The 19966-nt window shown below is 33.5% G+C and overlaps 3 protein-coding genes across 6 annotated transcripts; 1 reads left to right on the top strand and 2 right to left on the bottom strand.

Annotated features, from left to right (window-relative positions):
- The first annotated feature begins 364 nt into the window (after positions 1–364).
- On the top strand, positions 365–17250 carry LOC116344409 (neuroglian-like). 4 transcript variants are annotated; one of them, XR_004201411.1, is made up of 13 exons: positions 365–515; positions 8097–8311; positions 8603–8732; positions 9962–12775; positions 12854–12993; positions 13077–13268; positions 13337–13390; positions 13453–13609; positions 13697–13774; positions 14019–14128; positions 14309–14611; positions 14927–14959; positions 15224–15308. XR_004201411.1 is itself a non-coding variant. In XM_031772929.1 (12 exons), exons 2-12 carry the CDS (start codon positions 8245–8247, stop codon positions 15373–15375), a joined length of 3927 nt encoding a protein of 1308 aa, XP_031628789.1. In that variant the 5' UTR covers positions 365–515; positions 8097–8244; the 3' UTR covers positions 15376–17250. The 4 variants fall into 4 exon arrangements, 2 of the variants coding, with proteins under 2 accessions (XP_031628789.1, XP_031628790.1); XM_031772929.1 differs by lacking the exon at positions 14309–14611 and having other exon boundaries at positions 15224–17250; XR_004201412.1 differs by lacking the exon at positions 13697–13774 and having other exon boundaries at positions 366–515.
- On the bottom strand, positions 3909–4798 carry LOC116344410. The gene is made up of 2 exons (XM_031772931.1): positions 4263–4798; positions 3909–4202 (listed from the first exon to the last, which is right to left on the bottom strand). The coding sequence occupies exons 1-2, from the start codon at positions 4750–4752 to the stop codon at positions 4126–4128; spliced, it is 567 nt and encodes a 188-aa protein (XP_031628791.1). The 5' UTR covers positions 4753–4798; the 3' UTR covers positions 3909–4125.
- Positions 4814–5991, bottom strand: LOC116343657. The gene is made up of 3 exons (XM_031771860.1): positions 5167–5991; positions 4901–5088; positions 4814–4844 (listed from the first exon to the last, which is right to left on the bottom strand). Exons 1-3 carry the CDS (start codon positions 5989–5991, stop codon positions 4814–4816), a joined length of 1044 nt encoding a protein of 347 aa, XP_031627720.1.
- Positions 17251–19966: the final 2716 nt, after the last annotated feature.

Raw genomic sequence — 19966 nt, 5'->3', positions numbered from 1 at the left:
CAAAATCGCGCTGTCACGCGGGTTGGTTTCTTTGCTACGACAGCACAATTACCCGCGCTTACCGTTATGGTTAAAAAACCAATGCGCAAATTAGTGACAGTTTAATTTTGTTTTTAATTTATAAAAATAAAATAAGATGATTAGATGAATCACAATATTGCGCAATTTTGGTGACATAAAATCAATCTCATCGCAGATCTAGTATTGTGTCGTGTCATAAACTCTCGTGAGTATTAGAATATAATACACCAACCAACATAACTCACAAACTAGTTAGAATTGTCAGTGAATTTATTTCCGTGAAGTTGGCAATGCGTCATTGTAAACTCTTACACCTTTTGTCCGTATACTTCGATGCGTTGCGAGCAAACAGTTTGCATACAGACACCGATGCTACGGCAAGTAGTCAAATACATAAGTGTGTTTGCTTTACTACAACTACGTCGTCGACTTGAATCAGTAAAAAATTACGATGGCTGAAGAATGTACCACGCCTAAACAACATTGGTGAAAAAGTAATGTGCATTTTAATACTAAATTTAAATAGATAAATTGATGGTATCGTTTATGAGTTGTGTGATTTTGACAAAAAAAAAGTTCCCAATTTTTTATCACTTTAATAAAAAAATGGTGATAAATTATTATTGATCGTGTATGGATATACATACATGCGATGTGAAAATTTTCGGCTTCGACTCAGTACGAATGAAGAAGTTAATATTCCATTTGACATGGATCTTATAATTTTTTATTTTTAGTTCATTTGAATATTTGTGATGAAAAAACGGCACAACATTAATTTTTGCACATAAATTTTATTGCCTTGAAATTGAGCAGTTTAGTGTTACACTGAGATTAACAGATTAATCTGAGTATCCGAAAGAAAAATATATCATGAATCAATTAATGTGCGAGTGTATTTGTGGATTTCGTAATAGTGGTTGCGCGCCGCGTTATTTTCCCATTTAAAATCTTAATATAAATTTTAGTTAAACTGAACTAGATATTCTGTCACGATTGAGTTTGGAGCCATGCAATCAAATACATAAGAGTTTCAAGCGAAATGTGAACAATTTGAAAATGTCTTATTCAGGAAGAAAAATCGATAGAGTTGAACGAATTGTAATTGTTTGCTAAAGGTGTTTTTTGGTGAATTAAAAAAAAAACAATAACTTTTTCCGAAAACGTACATCTGCCACCTCGACCAGCAACATAATTAGTTCCGGCATTATGATTCAATGCTTCAACAGAATGTGAAACATATACATCCAATAAAAATTTATTTTGAGTTATTGATTTTCTGGAATAATGCTGTGTGTGAAATAATGTTCGAAAGTGTAGTTAAATATTCATAAAACGCATGATTTGTGTGTCTGTATGATTTATTTAAAAGTGGCTTCGGAGAAACAATTTACAGTTTTTGATGCTAAACACTAACTCCCCGTTACAAAATTGAGTTCACAAATAGTAATTTTCGTTCCGAATGAAATTGAAGTCGGTATGCGTACAAAAAAAAAAACACTGACTCATTGCCAATGAGAGTACCTGTATGAAGTCGGAATTGGCATACACCCTAATTAGATTTATAAGAAATTTGATCGATAAAAAATATGTATAAACATGATATCGAATATACATCGTCCGAAGACGACCATTTTTTTTATTGGCGTTAAATGATGATGTACCCATTTCAAACCGAACATTTTAAATTAATTCGGCAAATATGAAACAAAAGAAGAGCTCTTTAAGAAGCGCACAAAAATGACGTCATTTTTCTAGATATATATCATGATTCCGTGTTGTTTTTTTTTTTACTTCTTTCCAACGACGGTTCGACGGTTAAATGCACGCCTATAGTTTACACACACGCACATACACGGAGTCAACGTATCCAGTGAAAAATTGTCCAACATAACAACATAACATAGCAAATGCCACTTATTAGCGTATCGTGTTTCGCTTATTTTCTATATATCCAACGTTGTGTGCGTTGTTATTGTTCTAACTTGACGTATTTGTAGTTGTATCAAACAAAAATTGAATAGCGAATTCACCGCAAACAAACGCGGCCAGCGCTTATATTCTTTTTTTTTTAATAGTGAATACATCTTTTTTGGTATTTTTCATCATTTGATACGCTCACTTTCGTGCGCTGTGCGCGATGTTTTTTTAATGGTTGTTGCGTTGGTCACTACAAATTTCAATATTATGCCATAAGCGCTATATATAGCTACCACTACTTATTTGATTCAGATAGAAAAAATCGAAACAAAAAAATATTCACGCTCTATGAGAATATGAAAATTAACTTAGAAACGCGTACGCATAATCATTATTCAAGGTTCAAATAACGAACCGGAATATGTTTGTATTGAAAAAGTGTAGTAGAGATGAGTTCCAGTCATTTATCATTGATTTTGTATTTGTTTGCATTTTGTGCAGCTGCCCGATTTTTATCGTATTTCGAAAATGATTTTCAGCAGAAAATAGGTCAGACAAAGTGAGTTATTTCACTTTCGTTTTAGAACTGATTAGCACATAGAATCTCATCTATTTTTGGGGCCATCATTTTGGCGATGTTGACTTTCCTCTCGCCGCTAGAATTTTTTCAAAACTATTTTATTCACACTGAATCACACCAAATAAAATATTGTCGCCATAATAAAATGAATTTATTAGAATCGCTTCATCAATCTCTATCTTGTTGTATCATTATTATGAAAAGTAAGCTTCAATAATTTAAATAAATAATGAAGATATCACCAAGTGCTTCGCAGTATTTATTCTGTTCTGTTCATTTCATTCGCATATCGATAAATAAATATTAATTGTTTATGTATTGCATTTCGTGGAACTGTAAATATATTTTTCATTTAGAATGAATAGACCAAGACCACGATGAAAACCCTATTGAGTGATATTTCATGGATGATTCCCAGAGTATAAGCGCTATATATATATGAATATGACGTCATTCCCTAAAAATATTTTATGTTTGACTTTTTGAGCAAGATTTATTTCGAATGATCTCATTTTGCATTTCGACGTTGTTGTTTTTTTTTTGCTTTTGATTTTCTTTGTCAACAAATTCGAACACTTATCAGAAGAACCTTATGAATAAAACACATTTCGACAGACAGACTAAGGGAGATTATAGAATTATCAACACTTGACATTATTATATAAAATTAAAAAAGAACAGACCCGGTGTGAATATCTGAATTTTAGATTTTTTAAATTTTTGGGCGGAAAATATCTGAATATTATAGTAGAGAGTGTTCTCAATTTAGATATATATTTTTTTCGCTTTCATTCAATTACGCACTCATACACTATGGTTTTCAAATCGGTAGATAGTATTTAATGCAATTACATTGGCATCGGTTTTTAAAATGTGTGCATTTGTTAGTAATTATACGTGAAACTAATAATTTGGTATCCATAAAAATCCATTGTCGCTATGATGTGAGTGTGATGTGTATTGTTTATGATATATATATGTATAAAGTGTGTACACTAAAATGCATTGACATACAATTTCATCCCGTGTCCCATAGCATGACCACTTTAATAGCTCCGCCGATTTGAAATGTGCATTTTTTTGCGATTTCTTTTTTTTTACCAACCGCACCGAGTTTGCTGCGACAATTTTTACAATCACAATAAATCACATAAAATGACCGATAAATTTTTGCTCCGTTAATACCGATGTAAAATATTAGTTAACCTCATTCATAGACATAAAACGGTATCCTAGCCCAGCAAACGATTGATAGGGCAAATGCATCCATTATGAAGCACATATTGACGGTCGTTTTCGGGGTTAGATTCGTGTGTAGTTTCAGTCATTTCCATAGGTTTGGCATGGTGGAACATTCAGGTGTAAACACATAGAAAAAGGGAAAGACAACCATTAGTATCAGTTGAACTGGGTATAAAATACTTTTTTTAAATTAAAAACTTTACTCACCTACGGGCACTCCCCCTCCGTACAATGTTGTACTATTGTACAACTAGACCACAAGACTTTATATAGTCTGTTCATGTCTAGCTAAGCTAACTATAATAGTTAAAATATTTTATTTTATGTAATTTTTTGAATGTATGATTAATTGATGATGTTTGTTAGTTGCCATTGTTGTTTTGGTCCGGCGGTCTTAACAATGAAACTGGCAATGGTACATCAAAGATCCGGCAAAGTCCTATGTAATTTAAAGCAAATACATTAAATAATGAATATTCTGTTTCCAATTGATTCATACCTTTGAGCATAATGCATTTTGCTGCAACAATATCTCGGTGCCAAGTAACTGTTTGTGGAACAACATCATCATCATCAACATTTAATGGCCAATTTTTGTAGGTAACTTTAACCTTTGACATTAAACGCCCAGTCCGAATCTTTTCGTTCACAGCCTCACGATTGCCATCGATAATTTGTCGCTTAATAATTGCACGTTTTCTTCTCAAAACACGTCTGTTGACCGTTGACACAATGATATCTGGCAGTCCAGCGACTGAATCTGGCAGGCCATCAATCTTTTTCGCTCTACAATCGTAGCACACTTTAAATCGATCATCTTTTGTGTGCCTTGGAAAGCGTTCCTGACAATTCGCGCATGTTTGTGATGTTCCCCATTCATCTTGCATTTCAACTTCTGAATGTCCAAGTTTCTTAATGCTCACACGAAATTTACGCGATCCCGGACATCTTTTACGCTTTTTTATTCCAAACGGTCGATCGGGTTTCATCGCCCAAGCACCAAATTGAATCAACGACGGCTTGTTGTTTGTCACACGCACGGCGATTTGATCATTTACTCCGGTCGAGCGAATGTGATGGTCTAAATCCAGTCGTGCATATTCACGCGTCGCATAAGCTGCCATTCCTTTTCGTAACATTTTAATGCGATATTCAATGTATGATTTCCATGTTGAATTACGTGGTGATGGTGGGCGATATGGGTATGTTTTGAGATGTTCCTTCTCTTCGATATCAAACCATCCAGCCAACTTTTTCGCTTCTTTGTCTCGTTTTTTCTGCTGAGTTTCCCAATGAAAACGCTGGTTTGGTATTATAATGTTTTCCTTCAAAATGCAAAATGATACAAAAAACTATGAGTTTCTATTCAAAACCATTTCAAATTACATTTCAAAATATCTTACCTCAACAGCCGGCTCATCAGGTGTTTTTTGAATGTTGCGACGCACTACAGTTAACCACGATTTTTCATTCGGATCGATTCCAATGATGTATTTCTTGCCAATGAGTTTTTCCGGCCCCCGATTCGCTTGGGTTGTTTGCTGTGGTCGTTGTTGTCGCTGTGGTTTCTTGTACATTATGGATATTGAAACACTATCGGTCAAAATCTGATGATGGAATGGTTTCGATTTGCCCAATTTATTTATTTTACCGACATCGAACAACATATTCCATAGACCTGATCGATCAGTTTGGGTGTAGTACTTTAAATTTCTCTTATTCATCCGGTTGGTCTGCGTATTGAGAAAAGAAGGCACCAAATCAAGCTCGTTTACAATTTTATAATACAAGTCCTTAATGTCCAATCGCACGTTTTTCAAATGGTAGTCGCATAATGGTATAAGAGCAAAACTGCTTATTTTTGGTGGTCGATTGATTGTTGGCTCTTGAAAGTTCGGATTGTTACGAAACATTTCATGAATGGTATGCCATTGTTCGGCATGACTGTGATACACTTCTATTTGCCGTTGCATTTGACCGAACAACCACAGTGATTCAAACCAACGATTTTTTGCGAAAAATTTCATACTCACTGTTCCCGGCCATCCAATTTCAGTCAAATCTCTCATTAAAATATTGAATTTTTCAACGCGTTGTGGATCCACATTATTACCATTATTACCATTCGTTAAATTCTTAAATCGATATGAAAACTCTTTGGCATTTCTGATGTCGATGTTATCAAATCTTGAGCCATTGTGGAATCGATTGCGATACCAACAACGCATTCGAAAAAAATTCTCAAGTCGTTTTTCACACCATGTGTTGGTATTGGTTTTAATGTTTGTGATATATTGTTTATAAAAATATGTCAAACCATTTCCCAACTTTTCATCATCTGGCCATCGGAACTGTTCTTCACTGTTTCTTTCTACCATGAAACGAAACTCGGGCAATATCCGATATTGACTTCTGATATTGTTAACGTGTTGGTTTAATACCGCTCTGAAACAATCGGCAATGAACAGGCTTGGATGTGGTTTCAAAAAAAATGCACGATCGTCATTATCAAGTGCTTCATTCAAAATAAAAAGAATAGAAAGTGATGCCAATGCTGCCACTTCTGTCATTTGAACACTGCGCTCGAATAGCATTTTGGTCACAACTTCTCCAACTCTTTCAATCCGTTCATGTTGTTGTCGCAGGATTGTTTGAAGTCCACATTTTATTACAACGTATTTGCTTTCTTCTGGTTGATTATCATCGAGCTCGTCGTCATCCATGTCTTTTTCTGTTCATTCTCAAAAAACTGATCAAATTATTCGAAAATAAAAAATAGACACAAATTTAGAAAAAAAATGCAACAAAAAAAGCATAGATTACGAATAAAATGAGATCACAATTTAAATGACAATCACTTATATCACAATTCAAATTAATCACTTCTTACCTCAACGATGTCACTCTGTATTCTGATTCAAATGATGAAATGTTTTCCAATATTCCGCAGATGAAAATTTTGTTGGAATATTCACCGTCAATTTTATGAATGCTTTCTTATTTTGAAATAACAACAGAGACAATCTCAAAACCAACAGTGAATTTATCCGTTTAACATCGAACAAACAAAATCATTGGAACAAATGTTAGCCAAAAATGACGACAAACAAATTGTTTCATACTCTAATATAAACACTCACACATAATTCTCAAGAATTCCTTTTACAAGCAAAGCACAATTTGTTACAAACAAAAAATGAGAACACACTCATATCACAATTCAAATGAATAACTTCTTATACTATATAACGCTGTGTCCTGATTAAAACGATGAAAATGTTTTTTTTTTATTTTGAAATGAAAACAAAGACTGTCACAAAACGGACTGTGAATCTTTCCATTTGACATCGAGTGACTTCTACAGTTACGTTCCAAACACACCAAACCGTTGCTAAAATGACGATAAACAAAAAATGAATCTCATGTACAAGAATTCCATTTATTAATCACTGAATTTTGTTTTTTTTTTTTCAACACAATGGCAACTTAACCATAATTACTTACCTTATTCTTAACAATAACTTCAAAATATTTTGATGCGAAAAAATCCCTATTTAGTTCAAAGAAATTAATTGATACGATGCAATGTTTACGAAGCACATTTTGAATGTAATCAGAAAAATCGGCTTCGATATGATACACACCAATACACACAGCTACCAACTGTCAAATGTCGTACACATTCAAACATGTTTCGAATTCGAAATTCGAATTTGAATTATGAAATAAAAAAAATAAAAAAAATAAAAAAATGTTTCTGAAACTAAAATCAAATCAAACAAATCTAAAAAAAGGTACATTTATAAATGTATTTCACAGTCACTTGAAATTCCTACGCAATGTTTTTTTTTATTCATGCACAATCGAAACACACACAGAGAGAAGAGAGTAAGATTTGTATTTTCATCCTCTTTTTTTTCCGGTTTGTTTTTCAAATTTCATTTGCTTAAAATCAATCGTATGAATAGGATATTATGAACTCAACGAGTTTATGTTATTTACATTTGTTTACATTGTATTGCCGCTACAGTTTCTTAGAATATAATAACAAAAAGAGAAACAATCGAAACACACAGAAGATGTTGTTGTGTATCGCAACACGAAAAAGCCGAAAAAGTGGTTCACATTATGCCTATATTCTACCTTCCATTTGACACGAAAATTGCCACAAAAATGGGTTAAAGCGTTACATTTTTTAACGTTAAAATGTCCTAAAAACGTTACATATTTGTTCGTTGGGAGATGAGAAAAAACAATAATGTAAAACTTCTCCGTTAATCTGTCGATTCCTGTTTTTTATTGTTCTAACCATAATTTTCTTTTTATGTTACAGAGATTAGAGTGTGATCCAATGTGAAGGAAATCTGAGCGACATCGTACACAAAAAAATATAAACGTGAAGAAAAGTTGTAAAAAGTAAAACAGTTAGTGAAAGTGATCAAAAACAGTTCTTCATTGAAGATTACATGTACACATAAAAAATGTGGCGTAAAAATTTACAAACATTATTAGTGGTTTTATTTGCTGTACTTCAAGTACATGCATTGGGTAAGCTAAATGAATTTATAAGAAAGTGTTTCTCTTTGGTTTGTTCACTTAAATGAAATTTAACGGCATGAAATGAATGCATACACAGACTTCCTATGCTAGTAAAAATGATTGCGTTTTGAGTTGGTTGACTTGAACTGCCCACATCAAAAATTCAATTAAGACCTTCATAATTTGTGACTTTTGTCTTTTCGTTGCATTAACGTTTAACAAATCTTCATTATTTTTCGACTAACGGGAAGGAAGTTTTCTAACATTTTACGTAATTTATTTGTCTCTTATTTATCCTAGTTCATTCGCCACCCAGAATAATTAAACAGCCACCAACCGACGAGTTGCTGTACCAAGTAGCTCAACAATCGAACGAAAACGACAAACCATTTTTGATTGAATGTGAAGCCGAAGGAGAACCAGCACCAAAGTGAGTAAACATTTTTCTTTTTTTTTTTCAAAATAAACTCCTACCCAACGTGAAAGAAACGCAAGAATTCATTCAACTGTTTGGAAAAAAAATATACACAGAAAAAATCCATAATTCATCCATGTAGAAAATCTATGCAGTGTTTTAGTACCAGTCGAACAATAGAGACTGAACATCTGCCTTGAACTACATTCTAACTTGACGAGTGTGTAGTCATTGTTCATGGATGTGCCATGTTTCTCTTTCGCCTGTGATATGAGGTTGAAATAATTGCATTGAAATCTTTCCACACACTTTCAATGAGATTTATTTCGATTTGCAGCAGTTTACTTCTTTTTGACGATTATAAAATCAATAGAAGCAACTAAATGAACATGCAATATGTGTACCTTCACGTGCGTGGCATTTACTAATAGTTTCTCTTGCGGATTATTCCCCTGAAACTGTTTCAACAAAAACCAAAAATTAATATTGTTTTATTAGTTGATACAATGACAACAAAAAGGATATGAACATTCTCTGACACAAACAAATAACATGCGTGCTCAAAAATCGAATCGTAATACAAAATTGTAATTTTCAAATAAAACTGCAGTTTACAGCAAACTATACAAGAGCAATGAATATTACAATGAACATTACATATCGTACACCCCCCTATTTTATTATAGGATTTTAATCTTAGGGTGCAATCAAACAGACAGACCGTGAACGAGACATAGAGAAAATTCTCTCATGCTTTCAATAAATTTCCGTTCACCAATGTTATTGCTGGTAAAACAAATACTAGCACAGTTAATGGATTTTTGTTGTGCGTCGTCAGCATTCATATGAATATTAGAATGTTGATAGATTTATTTGAATTTCTAAGAAATGCAGCGCTTTGAACTTTGATTGCATAGACAAAATCGAGCAATAATAATTGCTTTATTGTTAGCATTTTTTTTTTCTTTCGTTTAAATTGATGTTCAAGGCGTAGCGAAATAAAGAACGCTGTTTATTACTTCATTAAAACTTATACAAAAGTCATTAAAATAACTTTGAAGTTCCATATAAAACCTGTCATATGACCATAATAGTACATATTTTTTGCTCGACACCAAAATTAAATTTATGGCAATAGCATGCTGTTATGAACACGAACATTAAGATTTTTTCCTCCATTTTGCTTATATATTCTGGTGTATTTAAATTGCATTATGTTTAATTCTATTTTCTCTCTTAATCAGATATCGATGGATAAAGAATGGCAAACAATTCAATTGGCAGACATATGATGATCGTATGTCACAGCAACCGGGCCGTGGTACAATTGTCATAACGCGACCGCGCGACGAGGATTTGGGTCAATATCAGTGTTTTGCCGAAAACGAACATGGTACTGCCACATCAAATTCCGTCTTTGTACGCAAAGCTGAGCTCAATACATTCAAAGATGAGCAGCCAAAAACTGTAACTGCCAACGAAGGTGATCCATTCAAATTGCAATGTCAACCGCCAGACGGTTGGCCCAAACCGAACGTATATTGGTTGATCCAAAATACCGACGGCGGTATTAAAAGTATAAATAATTCACGAATGACATTGGATCCCGAAGGAAATTTACATTTTTCAAATGTTACACGATACGATGCATCTGACGATTTTTACTATGCTTGTGCAGCTACCTCAGTATTCCGTAATGAATACAAATTGGGAAATCGTATACTTTTGGATGTTGTTCAAACCGGTATATCACCAACACAAAATAAACATCAGCCAACCCAGCAATATGTATCGCGTAAGAATGAAGTGGCACTGCGTGGTAAAAAGGTTGAACTCTATTGTATTTACGGTGGTACGCCGCTGCCGCAGACCATATGGAGTAAAGATGGACAGGCGATACATTGGAATGATCGAATAACGCAAGGAAATTATGGAAAATCATTGATTATACGTCATGCAACATTTGAAGATGCTGGATCATACACGTGTGAAGCATCGAACGGTGTTGGTAATGCACAAAGTTATTCAATTAACTTAAAAGTGAATGCGGTACCGTACTTTACGATCGAACCTGAAATTCAAAATGCTGCCGAAGATGAGAGTGTTGAATTCCATTGCGAAGCATCGGGTGTACCAGAACCGGAAATCAAATGGATTTATAACGGAAAACCAATTCAAGAATCAGCAAGAAACGATCGACGAAGTGTTCAAAGCAATAAAATCACCATCACTGGCTTGAAATCGAGCGATACCGGCAATTACGGTTGTAACGCAACCAATTCATTGGGCTATGTTTACAAAGATGTGTATTTGAATGTGTTGGCATTGCCTCCAGAAATTACTGAACCACCACGAAAAGAAGCGACCGTTGATCGTCGAACAGTTACATTGCGTTGTCGTGTATTCGGCGCTCCGGCACCAGAAGTTAAATGGCTTCGCAATGATTTGGAATTGACTGGTGGACGGTATCAAACTCAATCAAGTGGTGATTTGGTCATTCAAGACGTTACCTTTGCCGATGCTGGCGATTACACTTGCCATGCACAAAATAAATTGGGTGAAACCAAGGCAAGCGGAACATTGATTGTTAAAGAGCACACAAAAATTACCGACGAACCACAAGATTATGAAGTGACCGCCGGTAATCCGGCAACATTCCGTTGTAATGCAGTCGCCGATTCATCGTTAGATTTGAATATTAAATGGCTTAGCGATGACGAAGAAATTGACTTTGAAAATGAGCCACGTTTCGTTCGGACCAACGATAATTCATTGACTATTTCAAAAACGTCCGAACTTGATTCCGGCCAATACACATGTGTTGCATCCACTGATCTTGATGAGGCACGTGCATCAGCAACATTAATCGTTCAAGATGTTCCGAATGCACCGCAATTAACTGGTATCAGTTGTCATGCACGCGAAGCATTCATTTCATGGAAACCATTGGGTGACAATCGAGCTCCAATTCTTTATTATACAATTCAATATAATACATCATTTACACCTGATATTTGGACCGTTGCCTACGATAAAGTTCCATCCACCGATTTTACATACAATGTTCCGATGAGCCCATGGGCGAATTATACATTCCGTGTCATTGCTTTCAATAAAATTGGACCATCACAGCCAAGCGGTCACAGCGAATCGTGTACAACTCAATTAGATGTGCCTTTCAAAAACCCCGACGATGTCAAGGGTGAAGGTACGACACCAACAAATTTAGTCATTTCATGGACACATATGCCACAAATTGAGCATAATGGTCCCGATTTTCACTATCGACTTTCATGGAAGAGAGATATTCCAACCGATAATAATTGGAATCACGATGACATTTATGATTGGCGAAAAGATAATTATGTTATATTGGATCAACCGACATTTGTACGGTATCGCATCAAAGTGTTGGCCGTCAATAAAAAGGGTGAATCGAATACGGCACCTATTGAGACATTCGGCTACTCCGGTGAAGATCATCCAACACAGGCACCAACAAACTTTACTCTGGTTCAAGTGACGGCAAGTACATCGGCAATTCTCAGTTGGAATCCAGTTCCAATTGAAAGTATTAATGGTCATTTCAAGGGATACAAAGTGCAAACTTGGACCGATGTTGATGGTGAAGAAAATACACGAGAAATTCATGTGAAAGGAGATTCAACGCAAGCGTTAGTTACAAAATTCCTTCCCGATGCTATAAATTATGCTCGAGTTTTGGCATTCAATAGCCGTTACAATGGACCGCCCAGTGCCGTCATTGATTTTAAGACACCCGAAGGTGTTCCAAGCAGCGTTCAATCGTTCGAAGCATTTCCACTTGGTTCATCTGCATTTTTATTGCGATGGAAGAAACCATTGCAACCAAATGGAAAATTAACCGGATACAAAGTTTACTATGAAGAAGTATTGGGAACAGCCGTCCAATCGAAATTGGAACGTGAACCACATATTGACGATCCCCGTAGTACACAAGCCAAATTGGCCGGACTTAAGGAAAATACGAAGTATCGTATACATATTGTTGGAACAACGAAAGCTGGCGAAGGAGAAGAGTAAATTTCTTTTAGACATTTTTCATTTTTTTTTTTTTTTTTTCGAAAAATATTGATTTCATAAATTTCTATTTTTAGCTATTTTATCGAACAAAAAACACTGCCAGGAGGTTCATACCCACCAGATCGTCCAGAATTCATATGGGAACAATTGCCATCAGAGAATCCTTATCCAAAAGTTAAAGTACATTGGCTTCCAAACGTTAACGGACGGCCAGGTATGTTGATGTTAATTCAAATGTTATTTTCATTTTTAATATCGATTCATTTGAAATTAACATATTTCATTTTCAATAACCAGGCACTCATTTCTATGCAAAGTATCGCATTAAGGGCGAAACACAATGGGAAACAACTAAAGACATTATCGACAATGACTTCGTTGTTATTCCTGGTCTAGAACCAGATCGAAGATATGAATTCATTGTGACATCAGTCGATGGCGACCATTTCACAGAAAGTGCAATTCAAGAAGTTCAAACCGTCGGCGAAGGTAGGTTTACTTCAACGAAAACGGAATCAAATAAAAATCGTAAAATGTTTGTTTTTTTTGGTGCACAGATGGTCCAAATAAGGTTCCAAGTGAAAATATGGCCGCAGCCGGGTGGTTAATTGGTACAGATTTTTTGACACATTTTTTTAAGTTCGATAACTACAATATGCATTTGTATTGATAGGAATGTTGTTGGCGATTGCATTGTTGTTGTTGCTGCTCATCATTGTCTGCATAATCAAACGGAATCGTGGCGGTAAATATGATGTATATGATCGAGAACTCGCCAATGGTCGACGAGACTATCCAGAAGAAGGTGGTTTCCATGAATATTCACAGCCGTAAGTAACATGCATTAAATACATTCGATAGAACTTGATATGAAAGTGTAAACTGATTTTTCAAACAACTTTTTGACACGATCGAAGACGACAAACAACCGATACAAGTAACATTGTTGAACAAGCAAAACCACATCATTTAAATATTCCAGAAAAGAGTTCAAAGTATGTAGGAGATAAAAAAAAAAAGAAATAATGTGTGTCGCCACCTTAAATAACCCAAAATTGCATTGTATTTCTATTAACTACCTTCGTTTTTGCCATTTAAAAAAGGAATCTTAAGGCTACTAATACAATAAACAAAACCTAATCAAACCAAAATGCCAAGCATAAACTAACAGAGTGCACTTGCTTAAATTAAAAATGTTGTAATCTAAAAAATGAATTGTTTTCTTCTTTTTCTGCAAAGATTGGACAATAAAAGTGCTGGTCGTCAATCGATCGCATCAAATCTCATGAAACCAGAAGATGAAGTTGACGATGGTGATTCAATGGCAGCATATGGTGAAGGTGACACAGGTAAAAAAGTGTTTTTTTTATTGTAGTCGATTTCTTAAATTGTAATTTGAAACACATCAAATCATCACCATCATCAAAAAGCCAAAAAAAAGCTTGATAATAATTTACAGCTATTACACCTTAGCTATTCCATTTTTTATCTCAAATTTTATGTTTCATTTTGTAAAATTCGAATAAAAGGTATAAACGAAGATGGGTCCTTTATAAACGCATACGGGCGCAATCGAGATCGAGGTCAAGAATCAAATTCACAGGGTTTTGCAACGCTTGTGTAGACGATATTTAGTTTTTTTATACAATAGTAAACAAAACAAAAAATGACGAATAAGAATATGACGAACATTTGAATTTTGATAAAGAGATAAATCGATAATCTTTTTTTATTTGTAAAACATCTATTTGGTTGCTCTTTTATCATTTTTCAAAACCAAATGAAATCCCCATATATTGCACAACCGATTTTGAAGAAAATTGTAAATTAAGGTAATTATCATTTTATTGTTTTCAAATTTCAATTTAATAATTTAATTTGTTTCAAATATTTGTTGCGATTTTCAATTCATCACATTCCATTCAATGCATTAGTATTGCTGCACAGATATACACACATACAAAGCCATGCAAATTATAGACACTATAAAAGCATATTGTAAATATCTCCTGAAAATGCTTGGTTTGTGCAGTTATCCAATCTACAATTGCAAACATCATATTGATAAACAAAATTGATTAATTTCAACTCGAAACCTACTCAAAAATACTCAATTTAATACGTATTTGTTGTTTTGTTTCTTAAAGTGGGCCAGTTTGCAGAGGATGGCTCCTTTATAGGTAAGATTAATTCACTTAGAAGAATTTTACTAAACCTTTACCATAGCTTCTGACAGAGCTGTGTCTCCAACGGGTTAGGTCTTTCTTGGAGAATACATTTAGAAATATATTTCTTCGAGAAGAGTCCATTTTTTTGAAGACCTTTTTTTGTTTTTTACTTATCGCTTAAAATTAAGTTCGCCCTTCCCTTTTGGATTACCAACTTCTGAAGCTATAAGAACCTATTAAGTCAATATCCTTAATATGCATTGTTTCCCTTTTTAGGTCAATATGTTCCGGGAAAGTTAAATCCACCAGTAAGTCCACCAACACCACACTCTTCTCATCAGCTACAAACCGTATCATCAAAACCACAATTGCCAAATGGTAATGGAAACATCGGACCAAATAGCGGTGCGATTGCAACATATGTCTAAACTAAACAAAAAAAAAACGCTTTTCATTATCAAAACGCAACAAACATTCACAAGACCGTTAAGAACATATTAAAAACAAGACAAAAAACATTATTTTATGTTTCAAAAAATAGACGAGATAAAAGAAACCAATTTCAAACGTTTTTGAACGTTGCAGCTATCAATAAAAGTATAATAAGATGTTCCTGTTTCAAAATATAAAGCAAAAGTTGATAAAACTGTAATGATGCGATAAAATTGCTCTCATCCAGGATATCAATAAGAAAATTTATAGACAAAATTCGATAAGAAACTTTGTATTAAGCACTTAAACTCATGTTTACTTATTAATCGCTCACAATTTTGTAACACACCACCTCTAATGCAGCTTAATATCGTGGAATTCACATGCAGCTATTTTTCTGGAGCCAGCAATTCTTTTTTTTATATATTGTAGAAAAATATTTTTGTTATTACCAAAAAAAATGAAAAGAAAAGCTAATATAAATGTATAGAAGACGAATGTAGAAAATTGAAGATTTTTTAAAAAAAAGTGAAACATAAAATCAGAACTTGATCAAATGAAGAAAGCTATTAAATTTTTCTTTATACATATTTTATGTTTGCAATATAATTCAATTATTATATCTTATTGAAACCAGTGATTCCAAACTTGAGAATCTCATTCTACACGTAGCCTTACGACCATTTTTTTTAATTTTACAATTTGATCGTCTTAGATCGGTATCAAGCAGCTTTTATTTGGGTATATTTACCTTAAATTTATGTATGGCAATTAATTCATTTCAAAGAAGCATAACATTTTAAAAATCAGTTGCCATTCTCGTTGGAGATGCATACATCACATTTATTGTGTTCTCCGTATCTTAATAAATTCAATGCTTATCAAATGCTCGGCCATAGCTGAGCCTAGATACGTATGTCAATCAATCGAAATTTGGGTAATTGTTTTTCCAAAACATACAATAAGAAAATCAAACAAATTAGATAAAATCGAGCTTTTTTATACTTAAGAATATATTCGTTTTTGTTTGCGTTCTCATAGGAATAAAGAAATGTGGAAAAAGAAATTCAATCTACGAGAAAAAATGCATTTTTGTCGAGCTCATCGCACTCTGATCATAGATCTATCTAATAATTCCACACATTAAATGTTCGCATCTCTGTCTAACGTCACTTTCGTCACACATTTTTTATTTGTTTACAAACAAATTTTATTTTTTAAATTTCGTTTCAACAACATTTTGTATACAACGGTATAATTAATGATTTTTAAAATGTATATGTTAATGCAATCAATAAATGCAAAGGCGTGAAACACATTCAAAATGTGACACGAACTTAAAAGTACAATAAGCAAGAACAAATTAGCGAAATCAATTATTGTATGCATTTCTATAAGTGGAAACGCACAGATTTCCGTCACCAATACGTTAGCTTCAAATACCGGCGCAATTATTATAACAATGATCAATCCGTGTTACGAAAATCTCATTTCGTAACAAATGAAAGACACTCGCTTTAGTTCACTCTTGTTTCCATGGCAACACACCACTGCTGAATTAAAACAATCATAACATACAAATCCATATGACCCGAAATTAAGACTTCAAATAGCAACTACGGTATAATGTTGTAGAAATAGACATCGTTAAAATGTATTTTTTATTACAAAAATCTGTACATAATTGTCATGTGAACAGAAAAGAACATTTAAAACTCGCATTTCATCTCAGACAAATTTCGAAGCAGATAACACAGTTTATACAGTTACAGAACGTAAAAAAAGGAGTGAACAAAACGGACGCTCAGAAAATTATGCATTTTTTTGTTTGAATATATAAAAATGAAATATATTTATTTTAATTTTTATAATTTGTTTTCTCCTTTTTTTTTGCATTTTTATTTTATTTGTGTTTTTTGTTTTTCAGAAATTGGGCCATTGGCTTGGTTCGATTATTCGATTCGGATAATCACAAAGTCAAATGAAATTTAATGGAAAAAGTTACATTTTTGTTATTTGTTTTGCTAATCAGACAAACAAAAAATACAATTATACAGGGTTTATACTTACCTTCTTATCCTGCAGCGTACCTCGGGAAAAATCACAGAATAGAAAGGAAAATAAAACATTGAAAGTTAATTAAACGCAATGATGTGGCGTGATTTTTCCCTGTGGCATTTACAATATGGCTTTTCACAAAGTAAGCAGTTTAAAAAAAAAACTATTATTTTGCTTGCATTTAAGTTTGATGAGCTGAATACAGTTCTTTAAAGTATAAGAGTCAAAATCATATAGTTGATTTATATTTATCGCGTTTTTCAGCTTTCTAACTGTTTTTGTCGCACAAAGTGTGTGTGTCTATTAATTATTTCAATTGAAATTATTTGTTCAATGAAAAAATGACAAATGATCACTCTAAGCTAAAGTTTAACAAGCTATAGAACGAAATTGTGTTGCATGTTTAACAAATCGAATAAGTTTAAGGCAAATTAAGAATAAAAGTGTCTTTTTATTAACTTCAATGGTGGTTTTTCATTAACAACTAACAATTTATTGAATTCGTTAAATTACGGTTCTTTTTATCAATTCGACGCCGTCCACAAAAAGTTGGTCTTTGTACGGAATTTTACGAAAAGATCTTGGTCTGAATACTCTCATATATCATTCACTATACCTTTATATTGTGTGATATCCTGAAAAATTACAATTTTTCCTAATATTCCGTAACAAAAAAACGAACTTTAAGTTATGGTCTATTCAGAATAAAAGAGTTGACAAATGTTCTAACCAATAGGTAAAGGCGCCATATTCACAAACAATTTTATCCAACTATATCTTAACAATTGACTTACAAGTTTCCACTTTCAATTTTTAGTTTGATTTCAAGTATTTATATGACAAGCAAAATAAAAGCATATGCGATCAGTATAAAGATTTTAGTTCATTTATTCCATTTATCTTTTGCGTTATCAGCCTCTTCATAATTTTTTGTAAAGATTTCTTTTTTTGAATCGCGGATAAGATATTTAACTTGATTGTTCAATTTTTTATATGAATCATAAATAATGTCACAAGATTGATGTTTTCTATTGGATTTCCACCAATCATAAAATATTTTTCGATTTTTCATAAGATTTTTTATTTCATCAGTCATCCATGGAACTGGTAAATGTTTCGAAGTTATCTCATGATATGGGAAAAAGTTATCAAGAAATGTGTTCATAATCGAATAAATATTATCGATCATTGTGTCTATGTTGCAATTATAATTGAAACTTGACCAATCAATAGATTCTGCAAAATCAGTTACACATTGTAAATCGACATTTTTGAAATTACGTATTTTAAATGTTCCTTTTGTCTTTTTGGTCGTGAATGTGTTAAAGACGCTATAAATAGCTTGATGGTTAGAAACACCAATTGCCGGGAAATGTCCGTATTGTTTCACATCGTATGCATACTTTGTAAAAAAGAGATCGATTTGAGAAGGGTTGAAATTTCCCGCGATATTTCCCGCGATATTTAGCGTAAACTCTTTTAAATTTGCGCAGTATGCTTGTATGTACGATAGTATTTTGGCCATACTTGTGAAATCGTTGAATGTCTGGTCGAATGAGTCTCGATTTAGTGTCAATGCTGTAATTTCTTTGCCAAAGATGCAAAGAAAAGCATGAATCGCTTCCAAATTGATACGGGCCATAATGCTTGTCGATTGAAAATTGGCAGCAAATGGAATTTTGTATTTACTTTGAACATAAGTTCGGGCCAGAGCATTCAAACGCTTGTTAACATACGCAATGTTCGACAAATCATTCAACTTCAAAAGATCGAAGATTTCCAGTAGACAGTAATCATCAAGCAACATCAAACTTTTGATTGGTGGCTCTGATTCTGACTTCGATTTTGATACCATTGCTGGTTCCGGCAATTCAATTGCAGCGGTATTTGTGGCTTTTCCACGCAAGTCACTTGAACTTCGAAGGTTGTATCGCATTTTCTTAACAACGTTTGCATCATTTTCGCTATTCAGACTGTTCTGATTTTGATCCATTTTATTTTTACGTTTGGCAACCGAGCTTCGAAGGTTGTAACGCTAGGGGGTTCCGACTTAAACGAATGATCCATATGCGAGCGAATTTTTCCTATATATTTTGCAAATGTAAACGAATGGTCGCAAATGTTTCTTACAAATTTTGCGAATGGTGGCGGATGTTTCATACAAATTTGCGGACGGTGTCGAATGTTTCATACACATTTTGCGGATGGCGCATATGAAAAGTCATATTTTTACATTCAAAAAGTCAAAGTGACAGATTAGGTGACAGAGATTCAAGCCGAATTGATATTTTTTTGGTAATATTGAGTGAAGTTTTTCTAAAATGGCAAATAAATCTTTGCCACTTGTAATATTATCACTGTAAACGGTGCCTTGTGAAAGGTTTTTATTTTCATTGACGTAACTTTCAATTTCTTTTATATTATCTGAATTTATTTCTAAAATCTCACTTTTCGAATCGAATACGGCTTCTAAAATAATATTCAACAAATAATCTTGTATTTTTTCTTCAACTGTTTTTCAAATTTAGT

The sequence above is a fragment of the Contarinia nasturtii genome, unplaced genomic scaffold (genome assembly GCF_009176525.2).
Source record: "Contarinia nasturtii isolate CC-2019 unplaced genomic scaffold, AAFC_CNas_1.1 Cnas_scaffold_1037, whole genome shotgun sequence".
NCBI lineage: Eukaryota > Metazoa > Arthropoda > Insecta > Diptera > Cecidomyiidae > Contarinia > Contarinia nasturtii.
Note: the sequence above shows the minus strand (reverse complement) of the source record. Positions and strands in the feature narration are given on the sequence as shown.